We start from the raw sequence: 22,227 nt of genomic DNA, 5'->3' as shown, positions 1-22,227 counted from the left end.
ATCCTAATAATATTTTACTCAATTTAAATCTTAATTCCTCTCCTAATAAATGGTCTTCAAGCATTTCCTTCAACAGTGAGGTCTCTGCCAATTTGACAGGGTGAGCATTGAGGAGACAGAAATATCCTTACAATCCCTTTCCCTTCTCCCAGTTGTTGAACTTCTTTTGGAAACTACCACTACATCCAAGGCTTAAATCCTTTTTAAAGCATTTATTGAATGCAGTCCTACCAACTAAATCTTGCTTATCCCAATGGACGAAGTTGCATACTAGTTGTGAACTATGTGGAGATAAGGAGCATACTACTTGACTCGTTTTCCTTCCATGTGAATGGACCAAACTGACCTGGGCGGTAGGACCGCTAGGTCTAAAAACGGAACACCTGGCCAATGATTCTTTTTTGCAATTATGTAGCATGATGCTAGTTAATCCGCAACTAAACAAAAGCTCCGCCCGGTGGCTTTTATTATAACATGTTACTCTATTTGGCTAGAAAGAACCCAAACCAAATAGGGTGCTCAAAAACATCTAAGTTGGGTTGTAGAAACTAAAATTATGCCCAAAATTCCATTAGGGGAAGCCCATGCATTCAAAATGAAGATCAAACCTTAAATAATAAACATGTTTATGCACTATTACAAAGAATTTGATTATCATCAACTCACCAATTCTAATGTGCAGAGGGGTTTCTAGCCAACTTTAAAAAGCAACCGGTGGATTGCAGGGATGGTGGGTAATGGCGGTTGCTTGGACTTTGCTTGGGTCCTGTGCAATTAATGCGCAGGATCATCATCAACGGTCGAGAATCAATTTCGACCGAGATTTTGGAATTTGACGGTCCGAAATCTCGACTTGACAATCATGCACATTCATGACCCAAGCAATTTCGCAGTTGCTTCTTCCTAAAGATAGACAAGTTGAAAAAGATGGATGAAATGAAAGCGCTACTTAAGGCTTTACAAGTAGGAGTTGAAACAATAAAGGAACGTAATTTACCTCTCATAAAGGGGTGGTGCAATCTTGAAGGAATATTTCAACTACTACCCAAACCTAAAGATAAACATTTGCTGTGGATCTTAAAAGGCCTTACTACAAATATAAAGGACCAACTTTTTCGTAGCTTTGAATCCGCCACCCTGCTCAACTGTTTTACTAGGTTAGCAACTTATGCTACTTCTAACTCTATAGGTAGTTTTTTTTTTTTTTTTTTTTTTTTTTTTTTGGTAAAAGAAAAAAGGAGATGCAACAACGATGGCCTAGCGCCCCCCGCTACGCAATGTTCTAACTCTATAGGTAGTTTGATAGTAACTAACGATAACTATGATAGTGCTAATGGTAGTTGTAATTGTTATCTGAAGTTTTACTAGATGTTTTGTTTTCACTATCAAAAAAAACAAAAATCATTTTGATCATTTTATGAATCACATGGCTACCCTAATAGAGGATAGAAGATATGAGATGACTATGGAAACTTCTTGTAACCTTCTGGAAGAAAATGACAATGAAAAAAAGATAAGGGATCACGAGTGGTTTCATGGTATTTGCATATCTTTTTCTTACCAGATATTATGTAGGATTATTTCATTTTCAAAAAAAAACCCTTGTCAGATATTATGTAGGATTATTTCATTTTTAAAACAAAACCCTAATAAGATCAGGAAACTTTTAATAGTATTTTAGCCTATTCTACTGTATGGTTATCATTCTGGGGTGGAAAAATGTATGATTTCCATCATAGGATTACTCAATTGGTAATGATCAACACATCTTAATTAAGAGATCACAAACTCAACACCTCCAGTAGTGTATATAATAAGTTCCACCCCTAATATAAGTTTAAAAAAAAAAAACATATAATTTGTATATATAATAATCCCTACTTTTAATATAAATTTAAGTGGAAAAAAAAAAAACCAAGAAGACAAAAGAAAGAAGAAAAAAAATTTGCCCAGTTTGGCAAAAAAGTTGGTACCCGCTGTTTGGTTTGATTTTTCAAAGTGTTAGCTACTTGGTACAAGATGAGTAGGAATCAATGCAAACCACTAGTTTCTCTTAAAGTGAAATACCAATTGCCTTTTTAGGTCAAAAGTTTCAAAACCTGTGTTGGGTTTTCTTGAATTTAAAAAAGAAAGTGTTTGATTTTCTTGAGACGCTTCTTAGGTAAACGTAAAAGTGTAAAACATTGTCTACGCGTTTGGTTGGCGGTCAAAGGTTGTACTTTCAATTCAAAAATTGTATAAAAAATTATAAATTTAATTATTTTTATTTAAAATTTTAAAAATATATATAAATAAAGGTTTCATAAAATGAAATTACGCGTATGCAATTATGTGCGTATTATTTTATATTATTTTACCTTTTTGTATAAAAAGACGATTCATTGAGAAAATGAACTCTCGTAACCAATGACATTTACATTAATTACATTTGTAAAAGCCATAGATTGGTACCAATCGGGGTTGGTCTTAGTCCGCTTAAGCAATGTTCCGGTATCAAATCATTGTGGATGTAAAAAATCTCTGCTGGGAGACTCACCCACCACAGCTAGGTGTGTGACGCGGATCGAACAACAGTTTATATAAATCCTGATAGGAGTAACCTAACTGAGGAACTTCAAAAAGCTGGACCGGATGAACTTCAACTTCAAAAAAAAAAAACTATAGTCAATTTTGATTTACAAGATCTTGGCAATTTGACTTCACCAAAAAATTCTTAGTTTTATGTTATCTTATGAACTGAAATCTTCTATCCGTATAGATAGAGGACTATATTCCCTTCACATTTCTCTATCATATATTTAGGAAGGAGATCCACTTTTAAGCATTGGAAAAATATCATCAGAGGTGAGCATTGCTCTTAATTTTGTGATTGAGAAGTATCAAGAGAATATAATCTTTGACCCTTGTGGGTAAAGAATCCCAACTCTTATCGTATGTCATCTAACATGGAATGACTTAGCAATTGGATTATTTTTTTAATTTTTATTAAGTCAAAAGGAAACTTAGCTAGCCTAATTAGATTCACTATATATATATAGAAAGCTTCATGTCCCATTAATTATTATTAATTAGTGGTCTAATGTCTCCATCTAACCTAGATGACAGCTTTAATCCACTAAAAGATATCAAAATCTTTCTTTCATCATCTTTTATTTTCTTTCTAGTTAGTTAACAATGGATCAAATGGTTCAATCCAAGCAAGATGCTAAATTAAGTCATTGTTATCTGAGGGAGTACCAAACCTCTTTTTGATCCCACCACGCCTTAACCCTCTTTATTTCCTTTCTCTTTTCTAAGCACTCTGATTTATGAAAAGGAAGGAGAGCACTTGTATTTTGTCATATATAATTCATAGATTAACAATGGGTTGGAGATGCTAGGAGAGTAAAGGAAAAGGTGTTGGTTGGGAGTAACAATCTAATGCTAATCCATGCCTTAGGAGTGATTACGCATTTCAAGGAGTTAGTCACGCCGAAGGTTTGAAAGAAAGGTTGAATGGACTAGACGAATCCATAACCTCTAGTCTATATTCCTTTCGTATCTCTCAAAACACGTTAGGAGAAAAGTCTATTGGGTTTGAGTGTTTTGTATTATGAAACAGATTTTAGGTTGTATTTGTAATTGAAACAGAGTTTGGGTCAATTACGAGTAATGGGTTAAACTTGTAACTATATTAGGATTAGAGTTTTATGTTTCCTTATAAATAGTCTTTGTATGATAACTTAGAAAGCATAGAAACAAAGGATAACATTTTGTGGGTGTGAGGTTTTCTAAAATAGTTGAACTTCTTTTTTCTCTGGTAGACGTAGGCAGAGTTTTGTCGAACCACGTTAAATCCTTCTTGTTTGCTTTGCTTTTGTTCTTTTCTATTTGTAGTTGTACATCCGTTATCCCTAACAAAGCCCACCTCTAAATTCTGAGAAGAAAAGTTAAAGATAAATCCCCCTCTAATCGGCATTAAATCAAAATTCAAATTTGACCATTGCAGATGGAGCTCCTTTGTCGACCACTAAATTAAGATATTTTTATGAGGTGGTGCATCCACAATGCATTAGCATATGATATGATGAAACTAAAAATTCATTTTATTCAGTCAAAGTCTAAAAGGAAGTATATCCCATATCTGTTTTGTCATAAAAATATTCGAGAATTGATTCTTGTGTGCAAAATTTTTGAGTGGTTGTATCAAAAATGGTTATTGAAACCCTAAAGTTAAATTTTGTAGGCTATACAAAAGTTCATGGATATCATTGTGTATGAAATTCAACAATTTAATGAGGATGAAGTCTATCTAATGGTTGAAAGTACGATCGTACACATACACATTTATGTATAAAAATCATCTCTATTAAAGAAATACAGTATTTTGATTGCTCTTTTGACTAAGACTACTTTAAGATTTAGTTGACAAAAGACTGCATCATATTATGAACTAAAGGTGTCAATTCGGTACCAAAACCGTTTAACCGTGACCGAACAGCGCCATTTAAAACCGTACTGTACCGCACTGTTTCAAATTTATACCGTATTTGGGTTATTTGTGTAATTTTCTCTTTCAACTTATAACCCTAACATTTAGCTTTAGCCTTTAGTTCCATGCAATTTAGAGCTTCATTTTGTTTATTGGGCTCCAATTGTCACAAGCTTGGTGGTACACTTGTACTTTTGTATCTTTAATTCTGTATTAGTGGTTGTTGATCAGAGCTTTCTCAGGTAGTTAGTTTCATGGATTTTACACTATTGGGCAAAGCCTCACTTGACAAAGTTGATTATAGGTTAAGGCAAAAGCCCAGATAGTCCAACCCAGTTTTGTCGCAAACTTAAAAATGCAAAATCGATACAGGTGTTGAATATAGGCATAAGAATGTTGAAGATACCGATACTTTTGTATTGCATTGCTATAAAATAATCAATTTATTTTATACTAATTTCAACCGATCTCCTATATTTATGATGAAACAAAAGCAAGTTCAAGGTAATCTATATATGTGGAGTTTGTGGGAGTAAAACCCAACATTATGATTTGAAAAATAGACTTCCGTATCAAATATCGAACCATGCGGTTTTTTCATACCGATTTTATACCAATCATACCGCACCACTTTTAAAATATTGTTTTCATACCATACCGTATAAATTCGGTATGGTACGGTTTCAATATGAGGTTTTCAAAGTCGATACCGTATTATACCGTACCGAATTGACACCCTTCTTATGAACTATAGAATCCAAATATTCTTGAAAATAGTATTTCTAGAGCATTGGGAGGCAACCTCTTATTAGAGACCTAAAGTCCTAAGAGGTCTGTAGTTCAATCTTTCCCTTACCTTCCATCCCATCTTTAGGCTGTGTTTGTTTGCAAAGGTGGGGTGGGAAAAAAGAGATGGAATTTTTTTTGTGGGCCCCATGTGTAATGGGGTGATGGAGAAAGAAAAGAAAGGAAATGATTTTATCTAAAATTTTAATTGTGGGTTTCATATTTTACTTTTTCACATTTTTTCACAAAATCCCACACATTTTATGGAGATTTGAAAATGTTTGAGGTGGAAAAGTTAGGTTACCACATCATCATTTAAGAAATTTGTCTCTAACTTTTCCACCACAAACAACCAAACAAACTACACTTTTATGATTTAAAGAAAAAATAATTTTTTTTTACTTTTTTCAATAAATTTCTCACCTTTTTTTTCCGCACCACCTTTATTCCAGTAAACAAACGTAGCCTAAAGGACTTGTAGTCAGTCACGATGACGCATGATGACGGATGCGGGAGCAAGCCACGGACCGCCCGAGCACCATGGCGGATTTAAACTTGCTCAAACCGAACTCACCGATATTCTCCACATGCAAAAACAGTCACACTCTTTGGCGGTTTACAAGAACTAACCCAAAATGACCGAACCAACGAACGATGCCTAAACCCCTCCTTTGTCTCCTCCTTGGATTTTGAACGCGGAAGAACGACACAAGCAGCCGGCGACACCTTGGCAACATAGAGCTCCGCGACTCTTAATCTTTGTACCAAGCAAAACCTAGAAATCATGAATTTTAATTAAATAGAGCAAAGGACAAGAAGATTATCCAAAAACAGGATTCCTTTATTCGCGCATCCAACACACGCCCAACCCCTCATAGGAGAGAGCACACGATATGCACCGTGAAATGAGAATGAGAAACGGGACCAGCTCATGGACTTACGGGTATCCAAGACAGTCCTCCACATCGATTCCACAGCAGCCCCACCACCGAAGCCATTGTCGCCACCACAAGCACCGCCACCCCGAACCTCGAGGGTAGAGCCCGCCACCCTAACCCAACGGCCCTCCCGAGCAAACGATGAACATACAAACGGACCGGAAAAGAGAAAAATAGCCCAATGATCGTAAGTTATTCTTCCGTCTATAAACAAAAGCACTTGGCTCTGCCACCCTGAGAATTCAAGAAAAGAAAGAACAAAGATCAGGTTGAGGCCCTCTCTCAAGATAAGAACCAATAGTGGTGCGGGTTAGGTCGAACAACCTAAAAGAAGAAACGAAACGGAGAGAGAACGAGATTGCACATGACGAAGCGAGCTGACATCTAGAAGATGGATATAGATGGAGAAAACAGACAAAAAGCGGAAGAGTAACAACGCGGAGCCGGCGCCAAGAGAAAGCCGCGCCGCGCGTCCCCGCAAAACGAAGGAGGAAGACGAAAGGAAAGGGGGTAGAAGCACGCGAATGCGGTCAATGGTCGCTTGTAAAACCGCACAAGAGTCACAGGACTGAATTTGCATGTGGAAGAAAATAACGGTGAAGATTCAAGTATTTGGGCAAAATTTAAATCCAGCCGTGAGCTGCTCGGAGCAGTGCCACGTAGGCGCTTCTCCCAAGCAAAATCCCATGATGACGGGCATCAACTTAGTAAAAAAAAACTTAAACAAGATATTATTAAAACTGGAGGTGAAATCCTCTATATATATGAAGAGAGAGAGAAATACATTGCAAAATAGTTGTGGTGGTCATAAACTAGCCCACAGGAACCTCAAATCCAAAATAAAAATCAGAATAAAGTAGAGGAGAACAAATTCAACTGTACTTTTAAGGATCATTGTCTATATGTTATCCTTCAGTTCATTCAGTTCTGGCCTCCGAAAAATGATATTATCTTTTCCTCATTTAAATAGATTTTATTCCATTGATGTAACGGGCGAGATTATTATAGCAACGTAAGAAACGCTCATCAAGCATGAGTATGACAGAAGCTTTTCGTTTTTCTTCTCTATTGTCATTTCGAGAATTCGAAGGGAACAAGAGAATGAAGCTTCCGCGAAGTTGCAGCGACATCTTTCGTGTCGCCATTATACAGTTCGAGCTGGGTGTATTATTAATATGGGAGAGGTTAGAAAAATTCAGACAGAAGAAAGATTTGTCTTTTCAAATTCTTTGCAGTCGTTTGGATAAGAGTTGCTTCAGTTGCAGGGTTGCTACTGTTATTAATTCGCAAGAAAACTACAAGTGTCATCAATGGCGTCTGCAGATGAGCTTTGGAGTATAGAGAATGGTGGTAACTTAAAGGTATCAAGCAGAGAGATTCGTTCAGGAAGAACTGCTCACAGCATGTCATCGTCTTCGTTGCGCAAGAAATCCGACCTTGCAATCGTCTCAAAAGTTCGATGTAGCCTTCTGCGACTAATATTACGAAACCTGCAAGAAGTTGTCTTAGGGACAAAGCTTTGTGTTCTCTTTCTTGTTGTTCCTTTTGCCTTTATAGCTTCTGCTTATAACTTTGGAACGGTGAGTTGGCTGCGATGTCAGTTTAAGTTGTTCTTTAATGGGTTGATCTTCAGATTATAATTCTTTAATTCGAACATGATATGTGTTTGTTTAAACAAAAACACAGCCATGGGTGTTTGCATTTAGTCTGATTGGGCTTGCTCCGCTTGCTGAGAGAGTCAGCTTCCTCACAGAGTATGTTTCCCTTTTCTTTTCTTTCTTTCGATAATTCTTATGTAAAATGAAAAAGGCTTATAAATTATTTTTATTTTTCTGGGGAAAATATTTTGCAGACAAGTTGCTTTCTACACTGGTTCAACAGGTAGAACTTCTTCCTCTCTGGCTAATAGTGTTCTTGTGTTTGGTATTTGATTGAGCCCACCTGGGTATCTGAAAGTTGGATGAGTGAAGGCCTTATTGTTGTATCTGTTCTGGGTTTTCTTTTTTATGTAGTGGGAGGATTATTGAATGCAACATGTGGAAATGCGACAGAGTTGATAATAGCATTACTTGCTCTTCACCAGAACAAGATAGCAGTGGTGAAGTCTTCTCTTATGGGTTCTGTGCTTTCAAACCTTCTTCTTGTCCTTGGGAGCTCTCTGTTATGTGGAGGCTTAGCAAATCTCAGGAAAGAACAGAAATTTGACAAAGTAAGAAGAGATTATACAGAAAAAAGACACACAAGCTGTTTGATTGTCTGTGGCAGTCAACTCAATACTTACAATTTCCTCACATAACTTTTGGTTTCAACAGAAGCCAGTAGATGTCAACTCCCTACTGCTGTTGCTGGGCTTTATGTGCCTCATGTTGCCTCTTGCGTTCAAATACGCCATCGGCTCTACAGTTGCCTCTTTTGGAGGAAACCCAACTCTCATGCTGTCAAGAATGAGCAGTATCATGATGCTTCTTGCATATGCTGCTTATCTCTTCTTCCAACTGAAAACCCATAGGCACTTATGCGAAGCACAAGAGGTTCTCTGCTTTCTTTTGTGATTCTTTCATTCACATGAGTTCTGTATTCCTTGAAAATATTGTTGAAAGCTAATTTCTGGTGGGGAATTGATCAGGATGAAGATGATGATTTATTGGGTTCTGAAGAAGTGGCCGTGATTGGATTATGGAGTGCATTGGGTTGGCTTGTGGTTATGACCACCATGATAGGCCTGCTATCTGAATATGTTGTTGCTACCATTGAGGTAAGATATACATTCTATTTGATTAAGTTGATTTCAACCTACAGCACTACATCCGAACCATTGATACTAGAAGCTGAAGGTAGCCATGGATGAGGCCCTGGATCCTCCACTTGGGGAGCAAAGAGAACACATCCAAACTTCAGTGTTAGGGCAGGCCTGGGCTAAGCTAAGGATATCAGGGCTGGGCTAGCTTCAAACTGTTGCCCAACCCAGCCCTATTACACCCCTGGATAGAAGTTGTAATGCCATTACGGTCATTACCTAGGCTAGGGTCATTTGGTTGGTATGGACCAGTTCTGTTTCAGTTTCATCGACAGTTTATATGCAAAAATGCATGAGTTGAAAACATGATCCACTAAGAGTGCACCAGTTTTGGTTCGCTTTGGCTTCCATTTCTCATTTTTGCTTACTGTCAGTTTGATCTTGGTGTGACTGTTATTTGGTTTTGGTTTACCTCATAAAGATACACAGAAGTATATCCAAAAAAGTGTGGTTTTCTTCATGAATTAGGCTAGTAATGGTTTATTTACTGGCTTGTATATGCTCGAGTTCAGTTCTTAAATGTGATTCAGTGTTTTATTAGTTTCAGTGCAGTCTAGTTCAGCTTCGGTGTCACATAATTTCCATCCAAAACATGATCCAATAAGCTAATATGGATTCTTGTTCAGCTCAGGCTCGATCTGGTCTTAAAACCCGTTAGACCTTATCTCCATGGTCTTCTTTTGATTGATTGGGTCATTATATCCACAAATTTTGCCCCTTAATTAAAGACATACAATGAAGTCACCTTTCATTACTCCTCCATCTTATATGATTCATGTGATGTCAGAATGATAACAGCTCAATGAATGTCCCTATAACTAATTCAGAGAGTTACTAAGGAGTGTGACCTGCCAATCAGGATGCTTCAGAGTCGTGGAGTATTTCTGTGAGCTTTATCAGCATAATATTGCTACCAATCGTTGGAAATGCAGCAGAACATGCAGGAGCAATCATATTTGCATTGAAGAACAAGTTGGTAAGTATTGCGAATTTTCTTCAAAATGATTATTTAGTTCTCATTCTCATTCTCATTACTTGAATTTACTGATTTAAAACTTGGATATGATGCAGGACATATCTCTGGCAGTTGCTTTGGGTTCTGCAACACAAATTTCCATTTTTGTGGTAAGATATTGATCAATCTCTTAGTCCCTCTTCAGACTCAAAGTTGAAAAACATTCTAACTAAAAATAAATATGGTTCAGGTTCCTTTAAGTGTGCTGGTTGCATGGGCAATGGGCATTCAGATGGACCTTGATTTCAACATCCTTGAGACTGCTTCTCTTGGTTTATCAGTGATAATCACAGCCTTTGCTTTACAGGTATGCCAAAGATAAATTATAAATGCAATCCAATAATTTGACTAATTTATGAGATCAATAGTCACAAAAGAATCTTAACTTGCAGGATGGAACTTCACACTACTTGAAAGGATTCATTCTCTTGCTTTGCTACACTGTCATTGGAGCTTGCTTTTTTGTCCTCAGAAGTGCTCCAGTTAGTAAGTATCTTCTAAACCAGGATTTTTCTGCACAGTACCCTGCAGAAATTTAGTAGTTCTAACCTCACCTGCAAAATGAAATTTTCTTCTGTTAATGACAGATGAAAAAAATGCTCTTGAAATTCGAGCTGAACCATCACTGGAGTAATTTTGGCAGCTTAGTTGGTGAGCATCAGAATTCTACTCTGTATCCATTTAAGTTGTTTGTAATTTGAAGAACAAGCATAACTTACTGATATGGAAAGAAAGAAAATTTGTTGTTGCAGACAATGGCCATTTATGGGATATGAAGAATCTGAATTACAAACCATGATGGAATCCTTTTGAGCCTCTCAATGCATTCTTATGCTTACATTTTAGTTGTGTTTCGCAGTTCAAAACAGTTTCACAGATTACATTTTTTATATCCGTTGAATAGTTCATCTATGAATCAAAAGCCCAAGTGACTACCTCAGTCACTAAAGCCGAGAGAATACTATTAGACCAAAACAATAATGCCTTTGCAGATGGAGTTAGGCATATCTATGCATGAGTCTACCTTGTATTGCTTTCCTTTTGCATTTCTAGGAATCTCTTGTTAGCTACTTCCTCTCTCTCTCTACCAGGTAAAATAGCTCATTGATGAATGAGTGCTTGTTATTTTGTTGTAGGTCTCACAGTATTTTGATGAATAGTTCTAATATCTTGATTAATTTTCCAGTCATTGAATGTGAAGATTTTTATCTCTCCCATGTATTCACTCTCTATTTGTTCTTACTCTCCTTTCAAAGTTTCACCTCTGATTCTCCCAAAAAAGTGAACTCTTACTCTCCCATGTATTCACTCTCTATTTGTTCTTACTCTCCTTTCAAAGTTTCACCTCTGATTCTCCCAAAAAAGTGAACTCTTACTGTCACACCCCACCCGCCGGTTTCGGTTACCCGCCCGACAACCCGTGGAAGTGATCCGTCACAGGATCCACGATTTTAGTCTATCAATAATAATAAATACAATTATAGACAATCAAGAGCAATAAATGTTCAATAAATGAATTAAAAAATTACCGGAGCCCAAACACTCCAATAAAAATAATAAGTGAAAGAATAATGAATTAAAATGAATACGAGTTCAGCTGAAGCAATCAAAAGAGTTATATTATTTTCTTTCCAGTTTCCTTTTCTAAGGCTAAATAATGTTTTTCATGAATCTCTAGAAAGGGTGTCCTTCAGTTCTTCTCCATTTGCTGAGCGAACTATCTAACCACTTTCCGTCTCTGTCCATCAATAGGTGCGATAAGCGCACTCCATGCACTCGCAGGAGCTCCCGCACAAGCTATCTCCATTTTCCATTGCTGGTGCCACATCCTCTTCATACGGGAAGGTTCCTTCATAGGAAACCAGTCCATCTTCCGGCATAATTCCTCCATCTATGCAGGCTAATAAACATATACAAAATAAAGGAGTGAGTTCTGGAGAACTCAATAAGAACAATTACAATTCCCATCAATTATCCAACAAAGCATAATTGCATAAATGATATGAATGAGTGCAAAGTATGAATGATTCTAAGATTCTAACTATGCAAGTCTCTAACAGCTAACATGCTTTAAGATATACACCAGCCTTCCTCTGGGTAAGTCTAGCCACTTTGGTCCGGCAAGGACTGGTTACCTTTGTAGGGATCCTGGGCAAATGGAAGGTCCACACCTGGCTCTCAAACCATGACTGGGGTTAAGTCAACACTTTCTCACCACGACCATTGGTAATGAGTACTGGCGCATGTCGGGGTTTCTAATCCAATGCAAGGTCATACTGGTAACATGCCTACATGAAGTCCAGATACATCCCCTATGGCACCAACCAACTCGGTTCAGTATCCTTCGCAACCTAGGAATGAGAATCCTCACGGATTGGCTACCGTTGTTGGACTCCACTCCTTAACCCTATGGTCATCCACATATTATTGGGGCGGAAGCTCTCATGACTCCTCACGACACCCGGTCCGTTCCTTGACGTCCATGAGCCCAACTCTAACATATGCAACACTACCATTTATATGACTAACAGTGGACCAATGTCACATCACTGTCATCACGGGGCATCCGGTTTCAATCCCCCTATAGAAAGGGTAGTAGCATGTGGGGTTCCTAGCCATGCAATTCTAGACTCTACCTAAGAATGTCATCCAATAGTCATGACAGTGCTGGAGACATCAGCAGGCATGTGTCCCATTCCATAGCCTTCTGATATCTCAAGCTAAGATATCCCAAAGGAATACCTCATCCATCAGAACCTCACACTATGCATCATCAGTATATCACAATCATAACCAACAAAGTATATATGTAAACAAGACAAACAACGGAATATAACATGATCAGATGTAATACATGCTACGAAGCATATATAATGAAAGACTAATGCTAACAGACACTGGACTAGCATGTTTAAGTCTATTCATAAAAATAGGATTGAATGTCTTTACCTGCATATAAGTAAACTGTCCGTAAAAAGAGATCCGTAAACTATTACAAGACTTTCTTTTCAAACAGAGAATACCTAAACACAAGGTTAGAATAATGTATAAGTTAATTGAATCAAAGTGGATCAAAACCAAAAGTCATTTGGTCACTGTTTACCAGCCAGTCGCTTGGGCCGATCGCGTTAGGTTGAGCGACCGCCACTAGTGACCGCCCCAAAAACAGAGAGTTTCAATCCGAAACTCAAGCTTCTGATCATCCGTTTTCAATCCGGATTTCGAGTGATCATGGCCTAAGTCTCGAATCTAACACTCCTATAGCCAATGGGTGAAAGGAAACCTAACAATCACCATCATTAGATTACCCAAAACTCTCCCCTTGACTGGATTATCCTTTTCACGAAATCAGGGTTTCATTTTTGGATGAATCACCTCAAGTAGATTGGAAAGAGAGTTACAATCGATCAAAAGGGTAACCACCATGATGAGGGGATGAGTTAACTCGAAATTGAAAGACAAAGGAGATAAAGGATGAAGGGTGAATCCATTACCTCACTCCGAATAAATAGGGAAGGACTGATCTTCAGATCACTGCCAGCACTTTAAATCCGCTTTCGGCATTTCTCCGCAGCCGTCTAACCTCAAAAAATGGTAACCACGAATAAAATATTCGTAAATTGGATGAGGGTTACCTTTTATAGAAGTCAGGGAACAAAATAGGGCAAAACCCGAAACAGACCGGGCGATCGCTTGGTTTGATCAACCGCCCCCATGTATTTTGCCATACAAGAGTGCTTTTGCTAGGGGGTTGATATCCAAGTACAACCTAGCCCTAAAGAAGAGATGGGGGAGATCTTACCTTCATTCCGGACATCTCCAAACATCGTTTGCCTTCCAGAAGACCAACTACCAAGCAAGGCAGGCTCTTCAGACAGGGGATCCAGATCCATGGGTTCAGGGTATGGATCATGGACTTCTATCCGGACACTCCACAAATTTACCCGACTAGACCTTCGGGTTCTCGGACCTGCAATACGGATCTTGGGTTAGAAATATGGGGGTTGTTACACTTACCCCTGCTTCTCTCCTAATATGTTAAAATGATCAAATTATCAGTTGTTATAAGATAGAGAAGATATATTAAAAACAATGAAGAAAATTAGGAGATGAATCGAACTCTTTTTATTGGATTGTTTGCATTACATATTTATAGTAAAAATAGCATCTTCTCTGATATAGAAATATCAGAGTCATACAAGAAAATATAATATATGATATTAAAATTGATTCTTACACACGATAAGATAATCTTGATATGGGGCGATAGATTTTTGCCCATGACAAAATGTAAATAGAATGGAAACATTGACTTCCAATATTGTGAGTTGAGGTGGCTGTGATTTTCAACTAATATGAAAATGTGGATCACCAAAATTACATGATGAGTTGGCTGAGGTCTTTAGCTAGAAGTTACACATTTCGGTATTATCTCTTTGGAGGTGATGGACATCCACAATCAATATTATGTATAATACTTTCTCTTTGATGTCCATCAATAAATAATGTATCTGGTTAAAACCTTATTAAGAAAAAATTATGTGAAAAAAAATATTGGTGAAGGAAAAATAGTATACATTTCTAAATAATACATACTGCTGGTTGTCTTATTAAAAACATTACCAAAAAAATCCAATGAAACAAAACTTTAGTGATGAGAAAAAGAGTGCAACACATATTATACTCTCCCTGGTTATAATATCATTGGTGATAACAGCATTGAACATCTTTGAGTCTAAACACTCTAATTTCATATACCAGCTCCTCAAAATTTGAAGTATGCAATGCTTCATTAAATAAATCTATCAAATCATTACTTGGAAGAATTTGTTAAAAATTGATTTTATCATTTTGTTGAAAATCACGAATAAAAAAGATTTTTGGTATAGATGTTTCAATCTATTTCCTTTGATGTATCTAGTTGTATACTATGAACAAGAAATATTAGTGTCTCAGTTGCACTAAGATATGATACTTCAAGACTAATAAATTTTTCATTGTTTTCATGGGATTGAAATGGATCTCTATTTATATTTTATAACTATCGGAGTGTTCAATGAATATACTTTATCCATGTAAAATCACTTCAAAATTTTATGTATATTTGATTGATGAACAAGTATTTCATTTTTCAAATGTGATCAAATATTTCATTTGTCAAATGCTCAATTTACAAGCCAAGACAAAACTTTATTTGTTTAAGATATTTTATTTCAACTTTTTTCAAATAATCCACTGCTTTTTTAAACTCTTCAGAAGTTTTGATGATATTTAAGTCATTAATATATATACTTATTATAATAAAATTATATCTATATTTTTTTACTAAAAATACAAGGGCAAATAGGGTCATTTTTGTATCATTATTTTAACAAATATTCACTGAAGCGATTATACTACATACGCTCTAATTGCTATAATCCATATGATGATTTTTAAAGCTTTATTGAACAAATTTTTTGGGAATATTTATGTGCTTCAGGTATTTTAAATCATTTAAATATTTTCATCTAAATTTCGCACTTAAGTGAGCCATGTAAATAGACTATAATAACATTCATTAGATGCATGTTAAAATTTTCATATACTACTAAACTAATAAAATATCTAAAGGTGATTCCATCCATCACATGAAAATATTTTTTTTTATATTATCAATGTCAGGCCTTTGCAAAAACTCTTGTGTCACAATTCATGTTTTATAATTTGTTTTTATTTTATATTCGCACAAATACCAATTTATACCCCCATTGGCTTTCCACCTTCAGATGTTTGAACTATAAGTTCAAAAAAAATATTTTTTCAAGTCATTGCATTTTTTTTTTTTTGACCAATAATTTATTCATTTACATTCATTAATAGATTTAGGTTCAAGATCCTCATTGTGTTTCATTATGTGCAAAAATGTTATCAACAACTATATCTTTTCGATTCCATCTTTTCCTATAGTAACATAACTAATCGAGATATTTTTATTTTATTATTTTCAGATACCTGGACATCTCATCGGATTTTATGAAAAATTATGTTTGCAAAATTTTCATGAGCAATTGTCAACACATTATGATCTTCTTGACCATTAGCTTATTTCCCTTTTCTAAGATTTTTATCCTTGGAATCGATTGATCTTCTACGTTTTAAATGTGATTTAGTTTCATTTGCATTGATGGATTGTTTTGTTAGGACATCAATCCAAATTTGAGTATTTACCACTGAAATATAAGATTTAGTAATTCTTGATATGTAATAAAAGCATTTGACATTTGATTTAATATTTTGTAAATGAATTATTTTTTGAACTTCATGTTCACATTGCTTAATGCGATGATATAAATGAGATAATGATAATACATTCCAATTAATCTCTTTTTCCAACTGTTTATTCTCTCTCCCTGAGCAAACATTCAAATGGTTTTTAATAAATTATTATATAATTTCAAAATTTTCAAATATGTGGAATCAAGTAACTATGCACTCTTTAGGCTTTACTACTTTTTCACGAAAACAAAATCTCTTTTTGTTATATCTTTAAATACATATTACAAAAGAGAGTTTGGAAGAATTAGAAGATCACTCTTTAAAAAAAAATTTGTAATGAAAAAAAGATCACAAACCAAAAATGGTGTGAGACCCTAAAAGAAAATAATTGGTGGGGATCCAAGATTTTTTAATCCACTTCTTCATTGTCTAGGCAGCAAGGTTCTCGCATATAGTTTGGTTAGTGATTAATGAACCTTTGTTTGTTACTGTGCCAATATCTTTCACATGGTCTTTAGATTGTGACATTTTAGAAATTCAACAACTATAATTAGGAGAAAGAAAATATCGCAATCACTAGAGTTTTAAAATACATATATCACGATATGAAGATTATATGAATATCAAATAAAATTTTATGAGTATTAGACCTAAAAAAACTTTCTAATTTTATCAAAGACTACTCTCATCCACCCAAAAAAAAAAAAAAAAATCTTCAACTCTAATATATAGATATCTTGAGTAACAATTTCATTCAGCCCGTCTAGCTCAGTTGGTAGAGCGCAAGGCTCTTAACCTTGTGGTCGTGGGTTCGAGCCCCACGGTGGGCGTTACCATGTTGAGATGGCCGAGTTGGTCTAAGGCGCCAGATTAAGGTTCTGGTCCGAAAGGGCGTGGGTTCAAATCCCACTCTCAACAAATATTTTTTTTAAATGAATCCCTTTTCTGTCGGAGTGTGATAATTTTTTTCACTTGTCCCAAATCTCATGGGGTTCCAAACTAATAATGGAATTTATGATTTCTCTTGGTTAGTGGTGAATGAATGATTATCATTTGCAAAAACAAGCAATAAAAATCCTTTAGAACGTAATGCTAGATTCACCATTATCTAGAGAGATAAGACCTAGCCTTTTTTTTATTTCTTATCAAGGTTCTTGCAACCAGAAATTCGTACAATCAAGGTTTCAGCACATCCTAGAAGGCTGATTTCTACTTCTATTATTAACATAAAATACTTCTGATCCAACTAGTGAAACCTTCATTCCATAAGCAATCAAAGAAGATACAGATATGTAAAGAGAGAAATAGATACTGATGTAAAAGAATGATGTTTAAATGAGAACAAATAGCATACTGGAAGTGGAAGATGGAATGTTGGGTAATCGTATCATAAATTCTTAAAATTACAAAAAATCAAATTGCAATATAATTATATAGATTTGTTTTTTTATTTCCTTTTCTGGTCTTTTAGTGGAAGTTAGTTTGATTATGTTAGGAGGGGTGGGGTTTCGTTCTCTTTTTTTCCTTTGTTTGCTTGATTTGTTTGGGTTTTGCCTTTGTGTTTTTTTAGCTTCTTTAGGAATTTTTGGTAGGCAGAAAGGAAGGAGTGGAGATGCAAGAAGAAAAGATTTGAAGGGATCTTCAAGCTTAATTAAGAAGTTCTCGTAGGGTTTGTATAATTTAGAAGAAGTTATGCATAGGTCACCTTTGTGAGGCTTAAACTATTGTTAAGTCCCATTAGTGCAAAAAATTATGTCTACGTCCCAAACCAACTAACACCATTTGAGAGGTGTTAAGTTTGTTCGTAAAATGACATATTGAGGTTCAACAAACTCTCAGTTTCCAAAGGGAAAGAGCCATGAGATGTTAATTGGTTTGGGATCTATATGTAATTTTTTGCACTAATGAGACCTATTGGGAAATGCCATGTCAGCATTGCCAAATCAGTCTCCATTAGTTTTTTATGATAACAAATACAAATTACTAATGTCTATATTAACATGTGTCCAACTCATTACTAAAGTGGACCAATTCCAACTCATTGGACCAAACTCATTGGATGATCAAGCCCAAGTCAAGATCAAACAATCTTTGACAAAGAATCAAAGTCAAGATGAATATCAAATTCAAAGCACAAGAAGATATGAAAATCAAGTCAAGATCAAGACTTAGATGAATTTATGACTTAGGACACATTCATATACACTCATGTGTAATCACATTTAATTATATGCATATCATGTCACTAGACTGACCTATGACATATTAAGAAAGTGTATGAGACTTAGGGTTGACCAAAAAGACCAAAAACCCAAGCAAAGTCCAAGTCCCAAACATGATTGGGACTTTGTGATGCACCAACGGACACCCTACTGCTCTAGTCAGTGAGTGATCCCCCAAAGAACAAATATTGGAAAACCAACCTCCCCACGGTAACATAATGATGAACAAGATACATAAACAATGAGATCAATATAAGCGAAGAGAAACAATATTTTTAACGGAAGAATGATACCAATATAAAAATAATAAAATGTAAGTGTACGGAAATCACTCCACGACTACAGCATAATGTAGCTGGATAAATGCACTTCAACCGATTCTCAAACCTAAGGAAGAAAGAAGTAATAAAACTAATCTAGAGTGTGATCTCTTTATAAAGCCACGAAGAACAAATATTGAGAAAACCAACCTCCCACATACACAATAACATAATCATGAACAAGATATAATCAATGTAATATAATATAAACAATGAGATCAATATAAGCAGAAGAGAAACAATATACTTAGAGTGCAGAAAAGAATGATACCAATATATAAATAATAAAAATGTAAAGTGTGCGGAAAATCACTCCACGACTACAGCATAAATGTAGCTGGAACAAAAGAAATATTACATCCTAGCCAAACACAGTTAGACAAGCCCTAGGTATGACAATCAATAATCCGGGAAAGTGTCAAAGGGCACCATCGAAAATATCCCATACTATTCCCACTGATGTCCAAGGACAGAAATGTCAAAAGGACACTTCCCAATCCCAAATCATACCTAATCAATCACATTCCCAATTCAGTCATAACATACACAATCGATATCTCATCATATAAGAAAGATGCATATAAACATGATCAATCGCATATGTAGATAACAAGAATAAGTATTCATAATAACAAAAGAATACATGAACATGGTACTACTGTACTTGAAGTACTACAACAGTAATATAATATTAAGAAAATATGTAGTGAATCTAAGAAATTCCCAAAATAGAAACTAAGATTCATGCAATCTATGTTATTATGGAAACAATTGTCCTTACCTTAAATAGATTCGAAGATATTCCGAAGATCAAAGAAATCAAGTCCAAAGTTAGCAAATCAACCCTAGACAAGCATAGATACAACATCAGGAGAGAAACCTAGAAAATTGGAAGTCGAACGGATTAAATCGGACTAAAGCATCAATGTTGTCCACAGCTGGCTGATTGGCTGGTTGACTGATCCAGTAGACCAAGTGAACAGTAATCGTAGCCAACACTAAAATTTTGATTTGAAACCATACTTCCGGAATTCAAAAGGAATCTAAGGAACAGTAAACTAAGACTATCTAGCAAAGATTAAGCATCAAACAAGGATCAAAACATGGACTTTCTATTTTGATCAACATCATGGTATTCAATGAAAAAAAAAACACCATGAATGCAAAGGAGAATGAAGGATCATGTCAAGGGGATCATAATCAAAAGATCAGAGATGAAAACTAACATATAATCAGATCTAGTATACTAGAGAAATCAGATTAGAAGAATGATCATGCTTTCATGAAGAGAATCATATAATCATGGCTAGAATCAAGTATGTGAATCATAGCATTCATTGAATGAATGGAGATTCATTCTAACTTGAAGAAGACTGTAGAAGAGGTGTTTGCAAGGTTGCAATACCTACTTCACAATCACAATAGCAAGAACAAGATCAAACAAGAGTAAATCAAAGAGAAAACAAGAGATTACTAACCTTGAAGATGATCTTGAGGAAATAAACTATAGATCTTCAAAGTGTCCTTCAGAATCACCAAGGAGAGGCTTTGGAGGAGGTTTCCCACGTCCACAATAGGTTATGCCAGCAAGGGAGACTTTAGAATACGAAGTGTACTTAAATAGAACAACAAAAGACCTAAAAGCAAGATTTTCTCGGATCTTATAAATCAGCTGGCTGACTGGCTGGTGGACTGGGTATTAGACCTAAAAAATCTTTATAGTTTTACCGAAGACTACTCTCATCCATACAAAAAAAAAAAAAAAAAAAAAATTCTTCAACTCAAATGTATAGATATCTTAAGTAAAAACTTCATTCAGCCCGTCTAGCTCAGTTGGTAGAGCGCAAGGCTCTTAACCTTGTGGTCGTGGGTTCGAGCCCCACGGTGGGCGTTACCATGTTGAGATGGCCGAGTTGGTCTAAGGCGCCAGATTAAGGTTCTGGTCCGAAAGGGCGTGGGTTCAAATCCCACTCTCAACATATATTTTTCTTCGTGGGGTTCCAAACTAATAATGGAATTTATGATTTTTCTTGGTTAGTGGTGAATGAATGATCATCATCCGTAGAAACAAGCAATGAAAATCCTTTTGAACATAATGCTATATTCACCATTATCTATAGAGATAAGACCTACCTTTTTTTAATTTCTTATCAAGGTTCCTGCAACAAGAAATTCGTACAATCAAGGTTCCGGCACATCCTAGAAGGCTGATTTCTACTTCTATTATTAACATAAAATACTTCTGATCCAACTAGTGGAACCTTCATCCCATAAGTAGTCAAAGAAGATAAGATATGTAAAGAGAGAAATAGATACTGATGTAAAAGAATGATGTTTAACTGTGAACAAATAGCATACTGGAAGTGGAAGATGGAATGTTGGGTAATCGTATCTCAAATTCTTACAATTACAAAAAATAAAATTGCAGTATAATTATATAGATTTGTTATTTATTTCTTTCTTGGTCTTTTAGTGGTAGTTATTTTGATTCTGTTAGAAGGGGTGGGGTTTCGTTCTCTTTTTTTCTTTGTTTGTTTGATTTGTTTGGGTTTTGCCTTAGTGTTTTTTAGCTTATTTAGGAATTTATTTTTGGTAGGCAGAAAGGAAGGAATGGAGATACAGGGAGAACAGATTTCAAGGGATCTTTAAGCTTAATTAAGGTTTGGATAATTTAGAAGAAGTAATGCATAGGTTGCCTTTGTGAGGCCTAAACTATTGTTAGGTCCCATTAGTGCAAAAAATTATGTCTAGGTCCCAAACCAACTAACACCATTTGAGAGGTGTTAAGTTTGTTCATGAAATGACATATCGAGGTTGAACAAACTCTCAATTTCCAAAGGGAAAGAGCCATGAGATGTTAGTTGGTTTGGGATCTATATGTAATTTTTTACACTAATAAGACCTATTGGAAAATGCCATGTCAGCATTGCCACATCAACCTCTATTAGTTTTGATGACAACAAATACAAATTACTAATGTTTACATTAAGTTGTGTCCTACTCATTTACTATAGTGGACCGATTCCAATTCATTGGACTAAACTCACATGATGATCAAGCTCAAGTCAAGATCAAGCAATCTTGGACAAAGAATCAAAGTCAAGATGAGTATCAAGTTCAAACCACAAGAAGATGTGAAGATCAAATCAAGATCAAGACTTAGATGAATTTAGGACTTAGGACATATTTACATACACTCATATGTAATCACATTTTAATTATATGCATATCATGTCACTAGACTAACCTAAGACATATTAGGAAAGTGTATGAGGCTTAGGATTGACAAATAAAAACCAAAAATCCAAGCAAAGTTCAAGTCCCAAACTTGACCGGGACTTTGTACTGCAAACGGAGGTCCGTCTAGTCATAGAGTGCTAGACAGAATTTTCGTCTGGTCCTGATATAAGCCCAACGGCT

At 35.6% G+C, this 22,227-nt stretch overlaps 1 protein-coding gene and 4 non-coding genes across 8 annotated transcripts; all 5 read left to right on the top strand.

Annotated features, from left to right (window-relative positions):
• The first annotated feature begins 7,251 nt into the window (after nucleotides 1–7,251).
• Nucleotides 7,252–11,185, top strand: LOC149008239 (vacuolar cation/proton exchanger 3-like). 4 transcript variants are annotated; one of them, XM_089165708.1, is made up of 12 exons: nucleotides 7,252–7,379; nucleotides 7,519–7,775; nucleotides 7,882–7,949; nucleotides 8,048–8,076; nucleotides 8,208–8,404; nucleotides 8,508–8,726; nucleotides 8,822–8,950; nucleotides 9,852–9,968; nucleotides 10,064–10,117; nucleotides 10,198–10,314; nucleotides 10,400–10,493; nucleotides 10,595–11,185. In XM_089165708.1, exons 2-12 carry the CDS (start codon nucleotides 7,599–7,601, stop codon nucleotides 10,639–10,641), a joined length of 1,248 nt encoding a protein of 415 aa, XP_089021834.1. In that variant the 5' UTR covers nucleotides 7,252–7,379; nucleotides 7,519–7,598; the 3' UTR covers nucleotides 10,642–11,185. The 4 variants fall into 4 exon arrangements, with proteins under 4 accessions (XP_089021834.1, XP_089021832.1, XP_089021833.1 ...); XM_089165706.1 differs by lacking the exon at nucleotides 7,252–7,379 and having other exon boundaries at nucleotides 7,388–7,775; nucleotides 10,595–10,658; nucleotides 10,760–11,185; XM_089165707.1 differs by lacking the exon at nucleotides 7,252–7,379 and having other exon boundaries at nucleotides 7,388–7,775; nucleotides 10,595–10,658; nucleotides 10,743–11,185.
• Nucleotides 11,186–17,022: 5,837 nt separating this feature from the next.
• On the top strand, nucleotides 17,023–17,095 carry TRNAK-CUU (transfer RNA lysine (anticodon CUU)). Its single transcript has one exon. It is a non-coding gene; the product is annotated as a tRNA-Lys (tRNA).
• A 7-nt stretch (nucleotides 17,096–17,102) lies between these two features.
• Nucleotides 17,103–17,183, top strand: TRNAL-AAG (transfer RNA leucine (anticodon AAG)). Its single transcript has one exon. It is a non-coding gene; the product is annotated as a tRNA-Leu (tRNA).
• Nucleotides 17,184–20,625: 3,442 nt separating this feature from the next.
• Nucleotides 20,626–20,698, top strand: TRNAK-CUU (transfer RNA lysine (anticodon CUU)). The gene has a single exon. It is a non-coding gene; the product is annotated as a tRNA-Lys (tRNA).
• Nucleotides 20,699–20,705: 7 nt separating this feature from the next.
• On the top strand, nucleotides 20,706–20,786 carry TRNAL-AAG (transfer RNA leucine (anticodon AAG)). The gene has a single exon. It is a non-coding gene; the product is annotated as a tRNA-Leu (tRNA).
• The last annotated feature ends 1,441 nt before the right edge of the window (nucleotides 20,787–22,227 follow it).

The sequence above is a fragment of the Hakea prostrata genome, chromosome 8 (assembly GCF_041222555.1).
Source record: "Hakea prostrata isolate BN-2017 chromosome 8, UWA_Hpros_2, whole genome shotgun sequence".
In the NCBI taxonomy this organism is placed as follows: domain Eukaryota; kingdom Viridiplantae; phylum Streptophyta; class Magnoliopsida; order Proteales; family Proteaceae; genus Hakea; species Hakea prostrata.
The sequence above is the reverse complement of the archived record's forward strand: the minus strand, read 5'-3'. Positions and strand labels throughout refer to the sequence as shown.

Coding starts and splice junctions, on each gene's coding strand:
- LOC149008239 (XM_089165706.1), top strand. CDS start 7,506: ATGGCGTCTGCAGATGAGCTTTGGAGTATAGAGAATGGTGGTAACTTA. Junction 7,950..8,047: donor AGAGTCAGCTTCCTCACAGA/GTATGTTTCCCT, acceptor AATATTTTGCAG/ACAAGTTGCTTTCTACACTG. Junction 10,494..10,594: donor CCTCAGAAGTGCTCCAGTTA/GTAAGTATCTTC, acceptor TGTTAATGACAG/ATGAAAAAAATGCTCTTGAA.